Source organism: Netta rufina, assembly GCF_964035555.1.
Source record: "Netta rufina genome assembly, chromosome: 5".
Taxonomy (NCBI): Eukaryota; Metazoa; Chordata; class Aves; order Anseriformes; family Anatidae; genus Netta; species Netta rufina.
The window spans coordinates 28498705-28518196 of record NC_140128.1 but is presented as its reverse complement, the minus strand read 5'-3'; the positions used below and the strand labels follow the sequence as shown (position 1 = coordinate 28518196).

Here is a 19492-nt window from a genome sequence, read left to right as displayed (position 1 = left end):
GGTATCATTTGAGGTAAATGTCCAGCCAACCTCTAGCCAGAGCAATACCTCGATGACCCCACCCTCCTACCATCTGAAAGAAAAAAACATGACCTTTCACCACTTCTGTGGGAAATAGTGTCATTTCCATTGTGCAGATGAAAAAAAGCACATAGGGGAAAAGGCTAGATCTCACTAATACAGAATACAGAAGTCTGTATTTAAAATTGCAATTCAGTTTCCACTCAGTTGCTGCCCAAACCTGGAGATGGTTCTCTAGGCCTTCACTAGGCCTTTCCCTCCTGTACCTAAGCCTTCTTTGCTGCTTTCTTTGCAAAGCCACTACGTGGGCTTGCCACCCATTTGCTTCACAAGGGCCTAATTGCCTAAAATATCTCCATGTAAGGTGAGTAACACAAGGTCCACACTTCATCTCTCCTTAGGGGATTGCCACCCCCAGCACTGCAGCCCAGCTGGGCCAGGGAGCACCTCACCAACCTGGCTCCGTGTGTTTATGAAATAAAGAATAATGAGACAGAAAGCACAATCCTGCACCCTTGTGGTTTAGGAAGTGTGCAGGAAGGCTGCCGGGATTCAGTCCCTGCTGGAGGAATTTTTTAGGTATTTTGTGTTAAACAAAGGATAAAACACAGAGCAGAGCCTCAGAGCGGGCCCCAGGCCCTGGGGCTCCTCTCCCAGCACCCTGACCACGAGGTCAGTCTTAGACTTGCTCCCCTGGGTTGCCTGCCCCGTGATGGCACAGCTGCTGTGAGAGGGGCCTGCCTTCCACACCAGGCACCTCGCTCAGTGCTGTGGTCAGGGCTCTCTGTGGTGGACGGGAGCCTGAACCTCCATGCTGAGGAAGACACCAGGCCTGAGCCTACAGAGCAATGGTGATGTTAAACATAAGCTATTTTACCAAAAGTAGCTGTTGGTCTAAAAACGTCTTTTGGTGGCTCAAGGAAAGAGTCCCAGTCAGTCCTTGACAGAAACAGATGTTGGCAGGTTCCTCTGAGACAACCCCAGCCTGTGGATCCCAATGAAATAAGGCTCTGGTTTCACAGCTGCAGGTGGGTGTGTATGTGCAGGGACATAAAGACCTACATCTCTCGCTACTGCTTCCAGGCAGCTCTTTGCTAAGCACACAGGTATTTTCAGTCACCAGGTGCCCACCTGCTCCTGTGTCCTCTGCAGGGACCTGACTCAAGGTCTTGGAGCCCACCAGGGCTGCTGGCACCTCTGAGGTGGGAGCTGTGGTGAAGACAACTCAGTTGTGTCCCCAGCCAGAAGCTGTTTGCCTGCGGTCCTTGGGGAAGTCAATGGTGAGCAGGGAACTGAACCCAGCTCTGTTACATTCCAGTCCAAGTGCCACAGTCATCCTCCAAGTATCTCAAAACATTTCCCAGACGATTCCCCCTAGTTCCCTAATTGCTATTGTTGCTTTTTGTATGAACCCTGTGGCTTTGGTTGTGCAGATTTGCCTAAAACCAAGAACATCTTTTAAAGTGCAGAATTAAGAAAGCATTCTATGACTTCTTTATTAGGTACATTCAAACACTGCCACCATCACTTTAATGAAGATTTTCTCTCCTGCTGCTTCTTAGTTGAATAGAGCAGATCTTTCATCTGTGGCACTGAACCACACCATCCTGCTTTCTGCCACAGAGAAAATAAAACACTTGCTTCAGGGAAGCAAGAAAAAAATAGCAATAAGCAGATTATGTTTTTAAGCATGCTGATTCCAGCTGAGTGTTTGTTTCATTTGTAGGTGTGCAGTCAGGACACTAACAGTTCCCAAGGGGCTTTCAAACAGGCTTCTGAGACCAATCTTCTTGTGCCACCAAAATAACTAGGAAACTGATGTGCAGCTCTATTGTGAGAGTTGTTTTGCACATGATAACATCCAGAAACACTACCCACATGCTAGAAGCAACACTGCAGGTTCTTCAAATGATTAATTTCATGCCTTCTACTGCCTGTGCAACATGTCCACAACCAAGAAAGGCAAGGCAGGAGTCCAGCCCAGCCCAGGCGCTGCCAGAGCAGTCTGAGCTTCGTTCCAGACACACAGCCACATTCTTCCCTGCTGACATGATCCCAGAGACTGCAGTGATGCGGGATAAAACCAAAAAATGCTTTAATTGGGCTTCCGGCATGACTTATCTTCATTATTGCCAGTAACTCAAATCCTTATTACTCTCATACCGTTCCAAGACTGCCACCTAAGGAGCTTTTTCATGCTTCTGAGCTTCTTACACAGCAATCCAAGCACATAGACCCACAAAGGCTCTGATGCTACTCCTGTAATATTCCAGCTCTGCAAGCTGCACAGAATTGGAGTAGAGGAACAGGGCTGCCATTTTGAGTGTCCTGGATGGTCTTAATAAATAAAGAATTAAACCAGCCTTACAACTGAACATTGTATTGGAGTTGTAAGACATACTTGCCCTAGCTACAGTCACCCACTTTTTAAATGACAGTTTTGTTAAGGTATCACATTACAACTTTTTCTTCCTAAAAGGGTTCACATCAATTGCCTTGCAGCAAATGTTAGCAGCGTGGTGGGCTGCATCAGACAGCATATGTGGAATATTGAGGGAGGTGATCCTTCCTATCTCCTCAGTCCTGGTGAGGCCACACCTGGGGTGCTGCATCCAGACTGGGGCTCCCCTGTACAAGGGAGACATGGGCAGACTGGAGAGAGGGGCCATGAAGATGATGAAGGGCGTGGAGCATCTCGCCGGTAAGGAAAGGCTGAGAGCTGGGATGATCAGCCTGAGGAGAAAGCTCGGTGTGTGTGTAAACACCTGATGAGAGGGGATGAAGGAGAAAATAAAAACACATGAAATTTCATGCAAATACGAGAGAAGAGTTTGCTTTAAGGGCAGCCAAACATCGGCACAGGTTCTGGAGTCCCTTGGACGTGGGTCCCCTGGGCACCCTGCTCTGGGTGACCCTGCCTGAGGTGGGCTCCAGGGGTTATTTTGTGTATTGTGGTGGCTTAATTTGCAGTTATCCCCATCCTGCAGAATACTAACAGAGGGCAGCACTTTAAGGATTGCCCAACACCGCCGGGCAGGCTGAGGCAGAGCCTCCTGCCCGGCCTTTGCCACGTCCCTGCCGGGCGGCCTGACCGCGCCGCCGCGCCTACAACTCCCAGCGTGCCCCGCTGCCCCCCAGGCGGCGCGGAGAGCCGGGGCGCGGCGGCGGGCCGGCCGCGCGGCAGGCTGGGAGTTGGAGTCGGGCGTTGGCGGTTGCGCAGCATCGGCCGGGGCCGCGCGGCGCTGTGGGTCTCTCCGGCAGCGAGGCAGCCATCGCCGCCCACAGCCCGCAGCCCGCAGCCCGGAGCCGCCTTCCCGCAGCGCGCAGCGCCCCAGGCACGGTGAGCGGCACCGGGGGGCGGCTGGAGGGAACGGGGGCGGCGGCCGAGGGCGGCTCCCGGCGCGGCGGGGCCGTGAGGGGCCGGCCCGGCCCGGCCCGGCAGGAGCCCCGCGGCCTGGCCCTGCCTGAGCCTGCTTTGTGCGGGGGCCGCCGGGGCCCTGCTCGGGCAGGGCCGGGCTGCGCCCAGCGGGGGGGCCGCGGCCGGGCCCCGCCGCGCTGCGGTTATGTAAGGCCGGGCCCGCGGCGGGGGGAGCCCCGGGGAGGGGGTGGCCACAAAGGGCCGGGAGGGCCTGCGGGGGGGCTGCGGCCTTCTGGCAGCGGTAGCTGTCACCTCGGGGAATCGCGCTGATCCGAAGTGCCGCATCCCCAGCGCCTCTCCAGGGCCTGTAGGAAGAGCGCTCGGTGTGCTCCGCAGCCGGGAGCCCTCACACAGGGCCATGTTGGATTGCTGCTCCCCAGGGCTTGGATTCTTTGTGTTTTGTATGGCAGCGAGCTCACCGAGGGAGCCAAACAATTAACATTTTTTAGTCACGAGAACATAAGATTTCCTAAATTACGTCAACTTGTAACTAAATAGCACACAAATAATCTTTTTTTTTTTTTTTAACTAAGTACTCAGATCAATAAGCCATTATTAAAATAAAAAGGAAGTACATTGTCACCTCTGGGGTTATGAATCTGGGGTGCTTGTCCACGGAAAGAGTGACATAGTCAAGGTAAACAATGGGGCTTCCGTAAAATATCCCAAATTATGTCTCCTGGGTCAATCAATAGTTTTAAAAATCTGAATATCCAGAATAGCCTTTGTTTTTGCCCTTGTTGAAATCTCATGACAACAAACTGTTTTTTCATAACTGTCTTTTCATTAAAAAACAGAATTTTATGATTAGTAATTTGATGAATATAGTTTGTCTCTTGGATTGTAATATGACTGTTATTGGCGTAGTTCCTTCAGGTGAAAGCAGGCGTCTGAGATTGTTTTATGTTGTTACTGTAATGATTAACATTTTTTAACTACTGTTAGCTTCATAAATTCATCTTAGAGCTTATAGAGTGGGGTTTCTTTTTGTGCTCTGTGGCACAAAAACCTTGCTAGTGTAGCAGCTAACAAAGCCATTATTTCAGAGAGCAGGAGGCTTTAAATTACATAACTGAAAAGAACAAAGCTGGGAGTTCTTTGTAGGTTCAGCTAAAAGTCAGTAAGGCAGGAATTTCTCACTATAGACAAGAGTCAGGTTTTTAACACGTATACCTCTAGGACAATAAAAACAAATTCCAATTAAGCAAGTTTTCTAAGATGTAAGAGTGATCTTAATCGACCTCTTTTAAATTAGTTAATTTGATAAGCAATGATGTTTTCTTTCTTAGCATCAAACTTAAGATGAGTGGCTGCCGTGTCTTTGTTGGACACTTAAGCTCACGTGCTCGGGAGCGGGATGTGGAAAAATTCTTCAAAGGGTACGGACGCATACGAGAAATACATCTAAAAAATGGATTTGGATTTGTGGTAAGTAGTACCTTATTTTGTCTTGCTTGGCATTACTAGTCATGGTAGTCTGAAGTCAAGAAAGCAAATGCTGGAGATGATAATAGTTCCAATGGGAAATGGAAAATATTAACATACATTTCAGATTGCTTTACAGATGATGTGATTAGTTTTCTTTCACTCATTAAGCTTTTTCCTTGTTTTCTGCAAGGTCTTGCTCAAAATCTTGTTAATATTCTAACTATGTTAAATGCATCCTGAATCTGATCGTTGTCTTCCCTGGCATTTAGATTTTAACCCTTCTTTCTGCAGGCAGAATAAATAGCCTGTTAACACACTGTAATATTCAACCAAATCTTGACCTAGAGAAACATTTTTATAGTTTCTCTCTCACTCCTAGTCTGCTTGGTCGTATTTCTAAATAATATCCAGACATAAAGGCAAAGTAGTTGGCTAAGATAACAGGTGTAATAGGTGTTTGCTGTTGGATTTAAGCAGCACAGCTTAAACTGTCGTGCAGCTAGAGTTAGGCATATTCACCATCATCCTATGTTCATAAAGTATATGTTTTTCTCAGGCTAATAAACAAAGCACAGTTCATTGGATCTTAGTTTCCTACCACTGCTTTTTGACCTCTGTGTTCCTAAACTGTGACCCAAATCTTTGCAGCTTCCCAGGCTGCCTGAGGATCAGCCTGTTTCTTTGCTGTTATCTGCCAAGAATGGGCCATTCTGCAGCACCAAATTCCAACCGGAAAGGTTTATACTGCCCTCACACAGCAGTGGGCTTACATGCCATTTGTTCTGCCATGATCAGTTGCTTGTGTGAAGCTATGGGGAAAAGAAGGAAAAAAAAAATGCTTTGCCTGCTTAAGTTTCATATGAATATTACTTCTGAACTCCTACATGTGCCAGTTCCTGATTGCAGTGCAGCGCGAGCTACTTCTTGTTGGCTGCCGCCAGTAGGTAAATACCTCCCTCTTGAAGTCTGGAGGTAAATGGCTGGTGTGCAGTTGAGCAGTTTATTTAGTCCATCCTTTCCAGTTGGTGCTACTTCTCAATTGCTTTTCCCTGAGCGTTTTTCTTCTCTTCTTGGGCAGGGCTGTTGACTCATTCAGGAAAGCTTCTGTTGAGCTCCTGTATGTGAGTCAGCCAACCTTCCTTTCTTCCTTCCTCCTCCAGTTCCTAGGTAGTGGCATTTTCCTTTCAAAATTTACAAATAAACTTCAATAATTGTCCCATAACTCTGTCAAAAATGTTTAATCGCTCCCATTATTAATTTTTTTTCTTTCTGAATGAAATGTTGCCTAGGTAGCTTGTGCCCTTTGTCTTTTCTCCTGTCACTGTGCACCCACATGAGGAACATACTTCCATCATCTCTGTAACTGCGTTTTAGGTTTTGGAGGACCCTGACTAGATCCCCTTTGAGCCCTCTCTTCAGCAGGCTGAACAAACACAACTCTGACAACCTTTAATCATTTATTAAGTTCTCCAACCTTCTGATCAGCTTTGGTGACCCCCTGCTGGTCCTGCTCCAGGTTTTCAATGCATGTCTTGAGCCTGGAGAGACCAAAAGCGGACAGAGTGTTCCAGGTGTGGCCTAGCAAATGCCAAGCAGGATGGAATAATCAATGTCTCTTGGCCTGCTGGGTGTATCCCTGCAGGAGCAGCCCAGGACATGGTTTGCTTTCATTGCTGCAAAGCCATACTGCTGACCTACGCCTGGCATACTCTCTGTGAGGATTCCCATGTCCTTTTCAGCAGAGCTACCCTCCAGCCACTCAGACCCCAGCCTGTACTGCTTCTTGGGATTATTCTGTCTCACATGCAGGACTTTACATTTATCTGTTAAAACTTGCAATTTTTGTTGAAGTAATCATTCAGCCTATCAAGCCCTCTCTGTGTGTTTTTTCTTCTACTGTATCTATTTCTCCTCCTACTTTAGTGTCATCCACAAAATTGGTGAGGGTGCATCCAATCCTGCCATCCAGGTCATCTGTAAAAACATCGGATAGCCCTTGAGGTATTCTACTTGTGGCTGGCTGTCAGTTCCCCTTTGTTTTCAGTTATTTGAAATCTGTATAAAACCTTTTAAAAACCCAAGTGATTCTGGTTTAACATTGTTGTAAAAGAAAAAAGCGTGTTTTAGTCTGCTTGATCCGAATCATTGCTTGATCTTTGAAACTAATGATTTTGACTTAAGATTCTGTATTGAAATCTACAGAATTTTTCAAACTTGAGAGCTAGTATGTGAAGCTAGATAGACTGGCAGCCGTTCAGTGTCTTAGAAACCAGCTGGAATCAGTGGGAGTTGTAGGTGTTAACTACACACCTTCGTGTAGTTAATGATGGATCTAAATAGGTTTTCCCCAGATAATTCCTGCGTCATTGTGCAGGGTTGTGTGATGTTTGGTAGTGAAGCAGATTTCGGTGCGGGATGGGGCGGAAAGCATTAGCCAGTTTTGCTTCTGAAAAGCTGCTTACAGTTATAAAAACACTTTCTTCCACTTGAAGCTCTTTTTGTTCATTGCTCTCAAGCTACATTTCCACGTTTTTGTTTTCTACAGAATGCTGTTGGTGTAAGCATTCCCTATCCAACTGCCTGTTCTCACTGCTTGCTTTCTTCCTTTTCTCCCCTTGCCTTCACTTGGTGTTACCACACTTGTTCAGCCACGTGATAAGCCTACCTGGGAAGCTGATCTATTTGAAAAATAACACTGTCTTTTTCACCCCACCTCCTGCAGGAAGTGTGCTGTTTTTCATCTGGATAGGTTTCTTGACCTAGTTTCCTGCAGAGCTGTACAAACAGCTTTGCCAAGAACCAGTGGGCTGGATAGTGGGCAGGATCGACTCAAGCTGACTAAAGCAGCATTGCTGCCAAAAGTGAAGCAGCAGATTCCATTGCAACAGTGTATGGAATTGCACATCACAGCTGATCCGGACCCACAGGTTGCCAGTGCTAAAGAGGGGCTTATCTTCCTTGCTCGTCTTACACAGGCACCTTTTTTTCCAGAGTAGTGAGCTGAATTTAGCTCAGAAAAAAAAAATCAGAAGTTTTTGTTTTCTGTCTTGCTGTTTCTTTGCCAATTCAGTAAAAATTGAATTCTTAGGAGGGTTTTGGAAGTGTGCTACTCCCCTGCTTTTGATTGCAGTTCGATAGATTGAGCTGTTACATAGAATTTCCCTGCATGTAGGGCTGTGTTTTAAACTGTATCCCTTGCAATGATACTCCCACCCCTCCCCCAAAAGGTATTTTAGATATTTCTGTAATAATCCAAGTCATTTAATTTATTTTACGTAGCTCCCACAAATAGTTCTACTGAAATAGCTGAAGGAGGCAAAAGGAGGGTGCAGGTAGAAGGAATGGTCCAGGCTTTTCAGTCATTAATGTGCCAGGAGTCCACTCTTTGTTCATAGTTCTGGCTGCTACTTGCTGCAGAAATTGAAAATTTGTAAAGAAAGTGTGTTTTCTAGCATTTGAATATCCTGTGAGGGAAAATAATTCTATATTCCTTTTTTTTTTTTTTTTTTTTTTTTTTTGTAGGAATTTGAAGACCACAGGGATGCTGATGATGCAATTTATGAACTAAATGGTAAAGAGTTGTGTGATGAAAGGTAAGCTTGATATATTTTCCCTTAAGGTCAGCAAGAGTGTTTTGCATCTAGATGTGGCACGTTAGCTTGTGCTGACGCCTGTTTGTTCTGGCTCCGTGACATGTTACACCTTCTGTAACTTTATCTGAAGAGATTTATTTGAATATGTTGACTTCAGAAAACAAGTTGATGATAACCTCTCATCATTTGGGGTGTTGCCCTTCAGTTTGCAACGAGATGGTCAGTAGTGATTGCATGTTACGGTCATTTTCATTTGCATTGTGGAAATTGGTTTTAGGTTATTAGGTTGTTGTTACTCCTTTTGGTATCTTTTTCACTCTGTGATTAATTTTGGCTCTGTTTTAATTAAATTTGCTAAACCAATTACAGACCCATGACAATTTTCATGAAAGTCTTGAGGGAGATGAATGAGGCAGGAGAACACCATTGTTCTGCCTCTTTAAGAAATGCCAGTGACTGTATTATAAAATACTGCTTGTAAGGGCAAGATGCTTCTTGTTTGTGCACATGTGGTTCCAGTTGCGAAAGATTTCAGTCACTCTCAAATACTTACTTTTTTTGTTCGCTTGTTTTGTTGCATAAGGGTTACAATTGAGCATGCTCGAGCCCGAAGAGGAAGGGGCAGATTCCCGCAACGGTTCAGTTATTACCAGTCGACGAGTGGATCTAGGTAGGTGGTCTGGACTCTGTTCCCTCAAGCAGAGTAACTGAAGAACTGTACTATACTGTTGCTTTCTTCCCGTGCTTGGAGCTAGGGATCCAGCTCTGTTTTCCTTGCGGAGCTTCATGGCAGAGGTTTTACGTTCTCAAACCTTGGAGGTCCATTACTGTTATTTACCTCTTTTGGCTGAGGAAACTGTGGTCTTTAAAGCAGTTTAACTGGCTCGCAGAGATTCACAAACACCTTTTGAAATGCTTCCCCTCCTTGTTGTAGGCACTGCATTGGTCTCGCTTCCTACTGTTGTGTAAATGATGTGAAGGAGTAACGCTGCAGTCGGGTTGGCTGTTCTTAACGCTAAACCAAGGAGAATGCCAGAGCTTCTCTGCTGAGGTTTCTGTCATTAAACTGAGCTTACAAGCTAAGTAGAAGTGTTGTGGAATAATAGTTCTCCAAGGTATTTACCATCTAACCAAGCTTTCACATTTCCAGCTGTATGGTTATCAAAATGCTTACTTCATCACAGTGCAAAAAAGGAACTGTATTTCAGAAGCAGGGCTAGGGGACAAGGTACTAGCACGTGCAGAAGCATTTAAATACCAGCTTTGCTGACCGGACAGGAGCCTTCTGAAGGAGAGCCTCTGTTCAACAACAAAATCTGAAAAGCAGGAGATAGCTCACGTGGAATACCTGTAGCACACCTGCAGTATTTGTGGCCGTGTTTACTTCCAGTGAATTGAGCCAGTGGTGAATCTTGTACCACGTTGCAGTGAATTTTGTGAAGTTTTGCAGCTTTGCATATATTCCACCAGATAAGCACATTTACATCTCTGTACTTTATGTCTACCTATTTATGCTTGAAATAATTCACTCTGTAAAAACATTTATAGCTGTGGCCTACACAGAGTAGCAGTCGGAAGAAAGAGGAAGATTTAACTTATGTAAACCTCTGCATTTTTTTCAAAGACAGAATTGCAGCCAGTTACGAACCAGTGTCTGGAACATCTAATTTGCATATGCAAGTATGCTAATTAGATTATTTTTTCTTTAGCGGCAGTAACCTTGATGCGGTATAATTGATCCGAGGTCCAGGCTAAAAGTGGACTTTTAAAGTAGGAAGTGTGATTGGAGGTCGTGGGCGTCTGACGTTGTAGTCATGTTCATGACGTCAGACTGCCGATGCCAGACAGGAAGAGACTTCGGTTTGCAATAATGGAAAAATGAGACTCAGCCTGCCAGTTTTGGGACTCTGGGACCTCTGTTTAAATGCTCTGAAGATCTGGATGTTCTGAAAAAAATTGGGACACTTGGAGGTATGCACTGAAATGAAATTGCCTATGCTTCAGTGTACAAATCAATACGCACAATTTAGGGTTATGTTTTTGTGGGAGGAGAAGATGAGAATAATTTACTCTGAGGTCAGTGTTCTTAATTCTTGAGTCTTTTTGTAGTAATACAAAGTAGTGCCATTGTTAGAATCCTGCATTACTTATCAAAAGGCTGGCGTATGTTTTTCCATAGTTCTCAGATCCCTTTGGATTCAAATGGCTAGCATTAGGATCAGAAATAGCCTGCAAGGGCAGTATTTTTTCAGGATGTCTTACTGTTCTTTTCTGTATGAATAGTTTTAAGCCACATTTTCGTTTTCGAGATGGTTTTAACCTTTGGTTAAGGGGAGAAAAAATCCACTTTCATTCAGGAACTGTGAACTGCCACGGTTATTTCAAGGTAACAGTTATCGAGATCTCTTTTTACTAAACCAGTAATATTTCTACGCACAAGAATATTGAATATAGGTCATGCATAAATATTGACAAGTGATTGGGCATTTAGAAGCATGAATTAAGGTGCCTTTAAATTGTGCCTCAAATTGCTGAGTTGAAGCTGAATTTATCTTACCAACTAAAAAATAAAAATAAAATATTGCATTTTAGATTAATAACCTCCAAACCCCTGTGTGTGAGCCAAGCCTGTTAAATGCTGAAGTTAAACTAATTATTTTTAAAGTTTTTTTTTTTATTCTATTAGGCACTTGTTTCAGTATTATCTAGAAAAATGGCAGCTGTATTGACTGCATTGACATAATGTTCATCATCAAAATCCTCTTTATTCCCCTTATTACAGTTGTTCTCTTGTAGCGGACTCTTAGGTATGTTTTTTACTAGGGAGAATCAAATCTGCAGTCCAGAAATAAGGAAAGTACTTGACTCAAATCTTGCAGCAAACTACAGAAAACATTAAATTTCTTATGTTCTAAATTCCTTACACTGGAGACTTTTTTTCCCCTCTGAACTCTTCTAGCCGGTATGGACCTCCTGTTCGTACTGAACACAGGATCATAGTTGAAAACCTTTCGTCCCGTATCAGCTGGCAGGTGAGTTACCATCTTTTCTTTTTTTTTTTTTTTTTTTTTTTTTTTTTTTTTTTTTAACACTTTATTTTTCTGCCCTGTTGGTAAACTGCTCTCAACCTAATTTTGTATTAAAGCCATCATAAATATTTAATGCAAATAAAAAATAGGCAAAGAAGTCAGCGATTGCAAACAATTAGCGTTCAAACAGTTAAAGAAGTCTTTGGTTTCACAGCTGTGCAAATAGTTCTGTAAATAGATTTTGTAGTTGGGAACTGATTCTTGCTTACTTGCGTTTACCGACTGATAAAACTTGAAACAGCTCTAGATTGTTTCTGAATTACTGAAGAATGACATCTATTCAAACCATGTCATCTTTTTGTAGTACGATAATCATGCACTTGGTTTGATTGAAATTTAAGGTCTTTTCTTATGCTTTACAAAGTACTTTTGTGATGTGATGCATGATTGAGAAGTCGTAAGGCATCGTTAATAAAGGAAGTCTTAAGAAAGCTGCTGTGTAAAGTGTGCTTACTGTAGATACTAAACAAGAACCCTTTCATCTTCTAATGATGAAATAAACCATCTTCTGTAGATTTCTTACCACTTTTCTATCTTTTTTTCCTGCCTCGTGCTAATGTTTTCCAAATTTTCTAGCTGGCTTTTAAACAGAATAAACACATAATCAGTTTCTTCACTTGTTCTATGTAGTATACAGTCTGTATAGAACATTTATTTATTTTTTTGAATATTCAAAGACTTGGTCTTGCAGCAAAGTCCACTTGAGGCTGTTTTGCTTGGCTGGAGCTCCACTGATGTGTCTCATAAGAGCTTGGGTGCAGATAAATAGCAGAACTAGGATTGTTCATCTTCTGTGTGATGGGTTTAAAAAGTTTCTAGTTGTATGATTGTGCTAATTATGGAAAAATTGGAAAAACAAATTCTGAGTCGATATAATGAGTTAGTGGATTTCATCTAAATCACTTCTGGGTATGCTGTGCAGTTATGTATTAGAAGAGATCATTTAAAAAATAAATAATAAAAAAAGGTATTTGGAAATGACAGTAGGCACTGGAGAAGTAAGCTAGAATAGTGTTAAACATAGTGAATCTTATAATGCTCTTCAGTGTTAAATTCATAACTGGGGGGGGGAACATTTCTGAAACTTTCTTTTACTTGTGAATATTTATAATGGCTTTACATGTCTTACTGATTTAGACTGAAGCCCACCCAATATGGATTTAATGGCTATAAATCTTTAGGATTCTAATTACATGTTTTAATGACTCTTTTATATGTATAATAAGTTACTGTAAGAGACTTTACTTCTTGATACCTGCCTAAAGAGACAATCACTTGAAGCTAAAATCCATATGCAAGCCTCATTTAGTTTTGAAGCTGACCTGCTTTGATATTGATACTGTTTTAACTTCTTTTAACTATGCTACTTGCACAAGTGATTCAAATAGCTAATACACTAACGATAGTGGCATTATTACTCCTTTGTAATCTTCAAGCTTCTAGCAGCCACAACTGATATGGAACCTTGCTTGAAAACTTGTGTGCATCTTTTCATCTTTGGTGTGTGCAGATCCCCATGCTTTGAGAACATCTGTCTCCTTTAAGAGTTACTGTGTTGAGATATTAAAAAGATAAATGAGTAAAATTATAATATTTCTTTTCAGATTAGCTTCTTTGACCCATTGACGATATCATTAATAGATAATTGCCTAATTATCTATTAGGTAATTAGGTACATACCTAAGTAGTAGACAATTTTGTCAGAATTCTCTTGATTTTAGTAAAAGCATTTCTGCATGTTCAGAGCTCTCCAGCCACTTACTAGTTCTTCAGTGTCTGTGAATTTCCAAACAGTTGGGAAAACTGGCTCTGTGTTACTTGAAGATCTAATTTTTAATACGCGCTTTTCCTATTTACAGTTGTCCTACACTTTGTTGCCTTTTGATGCCAAGGACAACAGAGTATTCTTGTGCTGTTTAAGGTGAACTGGAGCAGTAAAGTTAGAATAAAATTTGACTTGGGTTTAACAAACAGAAAACCAAACTAGATAACTTTAAAACATTCCCCAAATTCTACTTATCTTGCACACTTAGTCTCTTGAATAATAATGTTGGCATCTTAATTATGTTGACAGTACTATTTTGAATTATATTCCATGATAACCTTTAGGAGTCAGTGTACTGTCTGGCAAGGGGGCCTCAGTTTTAAAGAGTAACATTTTTTTAATTAGAAAATGATGTAGTTTAATATTTTTAACTTTCTCTTAATTTACTGGTCCTGGTCTGGTTAGGTTTTCATTGACTTAAGCAGGGCCAAAATTTTGTTCTTAACTTCTAAGTTGGGCTAAACATACTGAGGTTGAAATGTTACTTTTAATGGTGGTGCAGGGCCCATTTTTCACTTGCTATTACAATTACATTTCTTTGCACATTTGAAACAAAGGGAATAATCTACTAGTCTGCATGTGCCGGTTTTTAAAATTAAACTACTGAATTCTAATTAAGAAATTAGATAAAACTAAGCCTTCTTATATCCTGTGGCAAATGTTCTGAATTTTTGTTGGCTTTTTGTTTTGTAGTCTTTTCTTCCTTAAGCATATTTCTAACCAAGTGCATTTTGAACCTCTTCTAACAACCTTGATTTGGTTAACCCTCATTTTTCTTGTGTGGAAGAGAAAGAACCAAAGATGTGGGGGTTTCTAGAGTCTGAAATTCTAGGGCTTGGCCTGTTCTGAATTTTCCTTTTGGTTCCTGTGACACTCCTGTTTTTTGGCAATCTAGATCTTGGTTTGTCTGGGTTTGATCTCGATTGGCTAGCGCAGATCATCCTCGGGTTCTTTAGCCACTTCTGGAGACTATGTCCAGTGCTTTCAGGGCCTCTGGTACCTCGGTGAAGCACATTGCTATGAGCCATCACTGCCTTTCTCATGTAAGAGAGTTCCTCTTGGCCAGCTAGGTATTGGACAAGCAACTCTTTGCTTAAGGTACCTTCTTATATCATCTGCCACTTGTGGCGTGCTGCGGTAAGTAGTCTGGGACTAAAATACCAGCTACAGTTTGGTAAAAAGTAGTGGTTTAACTCATGCAAATATTCTGTTGTTTAGTGACCTTTCACATCGGATTTTTTGTACTTTATGCTACTGTGGAGCAAGTAATTTCATAGTGCGTGTGTGTTTAGCCTCTATTAAGTTAAATGCAAGGATGTCTATTGACTTGACTCTATAGTGTGACAGTTAAAATCAGTTAAAATCTAAGAAAAAATGCTCTTATAAGATTATTTATTATATGCTAATTAAACCTGTTTGCCTTTAATTTTGTTGTGAAGCTGGGGAGGAGTGCGTATAGCATGAATTTGTCTAAGTATACCGGATTGTCAGTTACCTGGGATATTAATCCTCATAGTATTAAAATTTGCATTTAATACTATGTTGCTTTTCATCTGGTGTAGTTCTGGTATCAATGCATATGTTGGTATTTTAAGTTCTGTACTGCTTCCATAACAGCTATTTTGTGACAGGATCATTTGCAGAGCAGTATTTTATTCAGTGTCTTCGTAAGTGAGGGGTTCTTTCTATACATAGCTGCTATTACGTAGACTGAGATTAAGAAACTGATTTTTCTAAATTGTGGGTATATATAGAGGGGGGGAAAAAAAGCATTATGCAGTTTTAGTGGAGAGAGTTCTAGGGGGATGTTGCCTACTGCTAGCTGACTTTTCTGTCTTCTGTTTAAGGCTAAAATGTTAACTTTTACTGCAGGACTTGAAAGATGTCATGAGAAAGGCAGGGGAGGTCACCTATGTGGATGCACACAGAAACAACAGGAATGAAGGGTAAGTTCATGTTTGTGTATAAATCTGTGTGATAATGAAAACCATTAAGGATTATTATTCCTGTAATACAAAAATAAATGAAACATAGCTATATGGTCTGGCTTAGCTTGGTTGAAATTTCTCCAATTAAAAATAATAAATAAACCTATCAGTAAGTAGGAGTTCAGAAGGGGTATTGAACTCATCTGTCCTCCACAATGAAAACAATTTCAAAACAGAAGAAGGGAGAAAAGTCAACAGTTGTTTGTTTTTTTTTACAGTTTTAAACTTAAGAGTTATTTATGTATAGCCATTTATCATCTAATTCTGATTTCTGAGGCCAAAATATCACCTGTCTGTAGGCTACCTTGCACTGGTTCAGCAGGCAAAGTCACCGGAAATGAACGTAACCAAGGAAAAGAGATGAAAAACCAAAGAGGGGATTATTTATTCACTGTTAACATTTCCCCAGTTGGTGCAGGTTTGTGTAGCTTCCTGGATTTCTATCACCTCATTGCAGATGAGAGTTTCAGTAATGTTTAAGAAGATATGAAAGGTTTATGTATGGCTAGGCCTGTTAGGGTCATATTTTCCTGTCATCAAGTTAAAAATTAGCTTTGAGATGATAAAACATCAAGCTGTGAATCAACAGATTTTAAGAGGTTTGAACTTGTTCTCCTTGCTTTCTCAGTTTCTCTGATTTTTTTTTTTGTCTTTTCTGGTGTATAGGGTTGTAGAATTTGCATCTTACAGTGATATGAAGAGTGCGCTGGAAAAATTGGATGGCACTGAGCTGAATGGACGCAGAATTAAACTGATTGAAGACCACAGAAGGCATAGGTACGTCAGCTGACTTGATAAAATTCTGCTGAGGGTTTGGACTTGGGTAGTATTAATGCCAAAACTGCATTATCTAATTCTTTGGTCCCAAGCTAAATATCACAGCAAAGAAGCACTTTCTAGCAGTATAAACAGGTTAGGTAAGATCTGACTTGCTAAAAATAGACTGAATAGAATGCGTTAGGATGAGAGTAAGGAGAAATCTTTAAAATAAAACATAATTTATATTTAAAAGGATTATAAGCTATGATATTTTGATATTAAATTCCTTTTATTTTATTGGGACCTGTGAAATGCCTCTCAGATTATTGTGAAAGCCAACATTTTCACGAGAATAAAAGAAAAGATTAGCTTCCTTGTGTTATTCCCAAAGCAGTTCTGCCACTTAGTCATAAAAGCAGGTTAGCTGCAGCTCTCTCATTAAGTCTCTTAAAAATAAATCTATTTCTTTCCATGAAAAAGGGTTGTATAACTAGAGATTGTGTTAAACTCTTGAGCCTTGAAATGTAGTGGTGGTATGTGCCAGAGACATTTTTAGCATCTTGAAAAAACCCTAACTAATTTGCATGGGCGTTTCTAGAGAGACTGAAGACTACAGGTATGAATTTTCATTTTTGTCCTTTTCTTGATAAATGGCTAAAAATTGTTTGCTCTGAGAGATTGGGAGAGAGGAGAAGGAGGAGGCAGAAAAGGGGAAAGGCCTTTTCTTTTTCTTAGATCAGTCGTATTTTGTCAATCTAGCAGAGAATGTTAAGGCTAGCAGTTCCTGGTATCCTTGGCCTAAGATATTATTTGATAGAACTAACAGAGCAGCTCTCTGAAATAACTGAATGCTGTGTTTAGTGCATTCAGATGGTCAGCTGGAAGCGCTGTGTACACAAAGCGGTTACATAAAGTAGGAAACGGGACTACAGCTTTTAATTGTGTTTCTTTAGAAGCAGATCTCGATCAAGGAGTTACTCAAGATCTCGCAGCAAATCCAAGTCTACAGGATCTTCCAGATCATACAGCCGGTCCAGGTCTAGGTCAAGATCAAGGTCCAGATCCAGGTCTAGGTCCAGGTCTCGCTCGCGATCCCGGTCCCGATCCCGGTCTCGCTCTCGCAGCCGTACACCTAAAAAGAGCTATTCCCAGAAGAGCCACCGCTCCAGCTTGCTAGCTTCTTCCCCATCTCCCTCTTCTTCTAAAAGAAAATCTCGTTCTAGGTCGAGCTCTGCTCATAGCCGTAGTTAACCTGCTCTTAGAGATGTATTAATACGTTTAATTTGATTCAAGTTTCTTGAAGACTTGAGATGAAATACACATGAGAACTGGGAGGGGATGAGTTAACATGATGAAAGGGTAACCTCCTTTTACATTGCCAAAGTGCCTGTCATCAAATAGGCCATCTCTGTGAGGAGGGGCTGTCAGCTTTCTCCTTTCAGTGAAGTCTGGAGTGGGAAGTCTTTTTTTGTTATTTTTTTTCCTGCTATTAGTAAACATTTCTATCATAGATATAATATGTACACATAATGCTGAGGTAATGGGATGAGACAATACGCTGCTTTCTCCCTCTCCTGCCCCCAAATTCCCCTCCACCTTCAAGGCCTTTGACTTCCAAAATACTACGTTATCTTTTGTCCTTGGTATTAAGTCCGAGAACGAGAAGTATAGATTTTATTCCTTAAAGTTCTGTGGCTACTTTTCTGTGTGAGTATGAATGGACCAGCTGAATTTAGTTTAGAGTTCACTTTTTTCCCCCATTGCTTGGCTTAACAGGCTGTTTAAGTTCCAGCTTTAAATGACCTTGATAATAAGCTTAATTTGCAACAGACTTTCAGGAATACATGTTGGCCAGTTGAATATTGTTTATTTGGTTAGTGAAAGAATACAATGTTAACCAGTAAGGAATGCTGGATTTTCCTGTTAAAATGAGTCATACCATTCAGATGTCAGGATTATTGGGAATCCATTATACTAATTTTCCAGTAATTCACTAGTATGTGTTATTGTATGTAGAGGCCTTATTTGACAGGTGACTCCATAAAACTGCACAGAAATGTCAATATGCATGTCCATGTTTTTAATGTTTATAAAAGTGGCATAGCTTTCATACCCAGATGTATGATACTGAATATTGTGTGTATGACTAGAAATAGTCTTGATGGAAAGGAAGGTTATTTTAGTAAAGGACAGCAGCAAAAATTCCCAGGAAAAGTGTAGTCAGTTGTAACAAAAAGTTAATCATGTTAAAGAGTAAAGAGGATAATTTCTTTAAATCTCCTGGATGCACAGTTGTTTTGATTAATAGAAATTTCCACTGCAAATACTGTTTGTTCTTATAATTTGGAATAAGATTTTTTTAACTTCTGGATTGTTAAAGAAGGGAAACACTTTTGGAAAAATACATGTAAATTAAACTCAGTCTTACATGTGTTTAAATGTACCAATCCTAATAAAAATAAAACCTTTTTCTGGCTTACCTTGCAGTGTTGTGTACTAATGTTACGTGGTATTGTTCACTTTGTACAGTCTTGCAAATACGATCGCAAGGAAACTTACTGGAAGGTGTACCCTTGTGAAAGCAAGCAAAATGTAAACTAGAAACCAGTTGTGATGTAAGTAATCAGATCCTGTCCAAAAGGACGACTGGATAGGATTCTCCTGTCATGGCCATCGGTGTTTCAGAGACCTGATCACAAATAATAGTCTCTCTGCTGTCCTTGCAGAACTATTTGTGTTATTGACCTTCTTGTCCCCAGTTTGACAGAAGAACCAACAGCCAAATGTCCATACAGGAATTTTCGTGTAAGTAAAACCACTTGGAACATTTGAAATACGGTTCCAGGAAATCTTATATTGCCTACACTCCTTCCGTTAATGTAAAGCGCCAAGACAGGCACCATTACTAGAGGAAGTTTCTGCTAATCACGTTTACATACTTGGCTTGATGTTACCTGAATTTTTACTTCAGCAAAATGGAAGGAACAAATAGAAATCACTTCGCAAAGGAATCTTGCTAGACGTGACTACATTGGGAAAGCTGGGATTTGCTCAATTTTCTAAGTGTCAGTGTTGCTCGCTTCGGTAAATTTGTGATGTTACCAAAAACCTTCCAAAATGTCCGCTTCTTTTGAGAATCTTTGAGATTCGCAAGTGCAGTACTGGAGACCTTAAGTGCTCCTGACTACAACATGCTTACCTTGCAAATAGCATAAATACAGAGCTTGTGAATGTTACTATTCACTTTTGATTCTTTATTGTACAGTGTCATTCCTCTTGCATAATTTTCTCTTGTTTTACTCAGATGTGGCAAAAACAGGTGAGTAAAGAAAGGTAGGTAGTTGCGGAAATGCAAGCTACATTTTTTAGTT

General features: G+C 41.2%; 1 protein-coding gene across 1 annotated transcript; it reads left to right on the top strand.

The window, feature by feature from the left end:
- The first annotated feature begins 3224 nt into the window (after positions 1 to 3224).
- LOC311210008 (serine/arginine-rich splicing factor 5-like) lies at positions 3225 to 18274 on the top strand. Its single transcript, XM_084287690.1, has 8 exons — positions 3225 to 3361; positions 4729 to 4867; positions 8390 to 8460; positions 9044 to 9130; positions 11420 to 11492; positions 15247 to 15320; positions 16029 to 16139; positions 17075 to 18274. Exons 2-8 carry the CDS (start codon positions 4742 to 4744, stop codon positions 17370 to 17372), a joined length of 840 nt encoding a protein of 279 aa, XP_084143816.1. The 5' UTR covers positions 3225 to 3361; positions 4729 to 4741; the 3' UTR covers positions 17373 to 18274.
- Positions 18275 to 19492: the final 1218 nt, after the last annotated feature.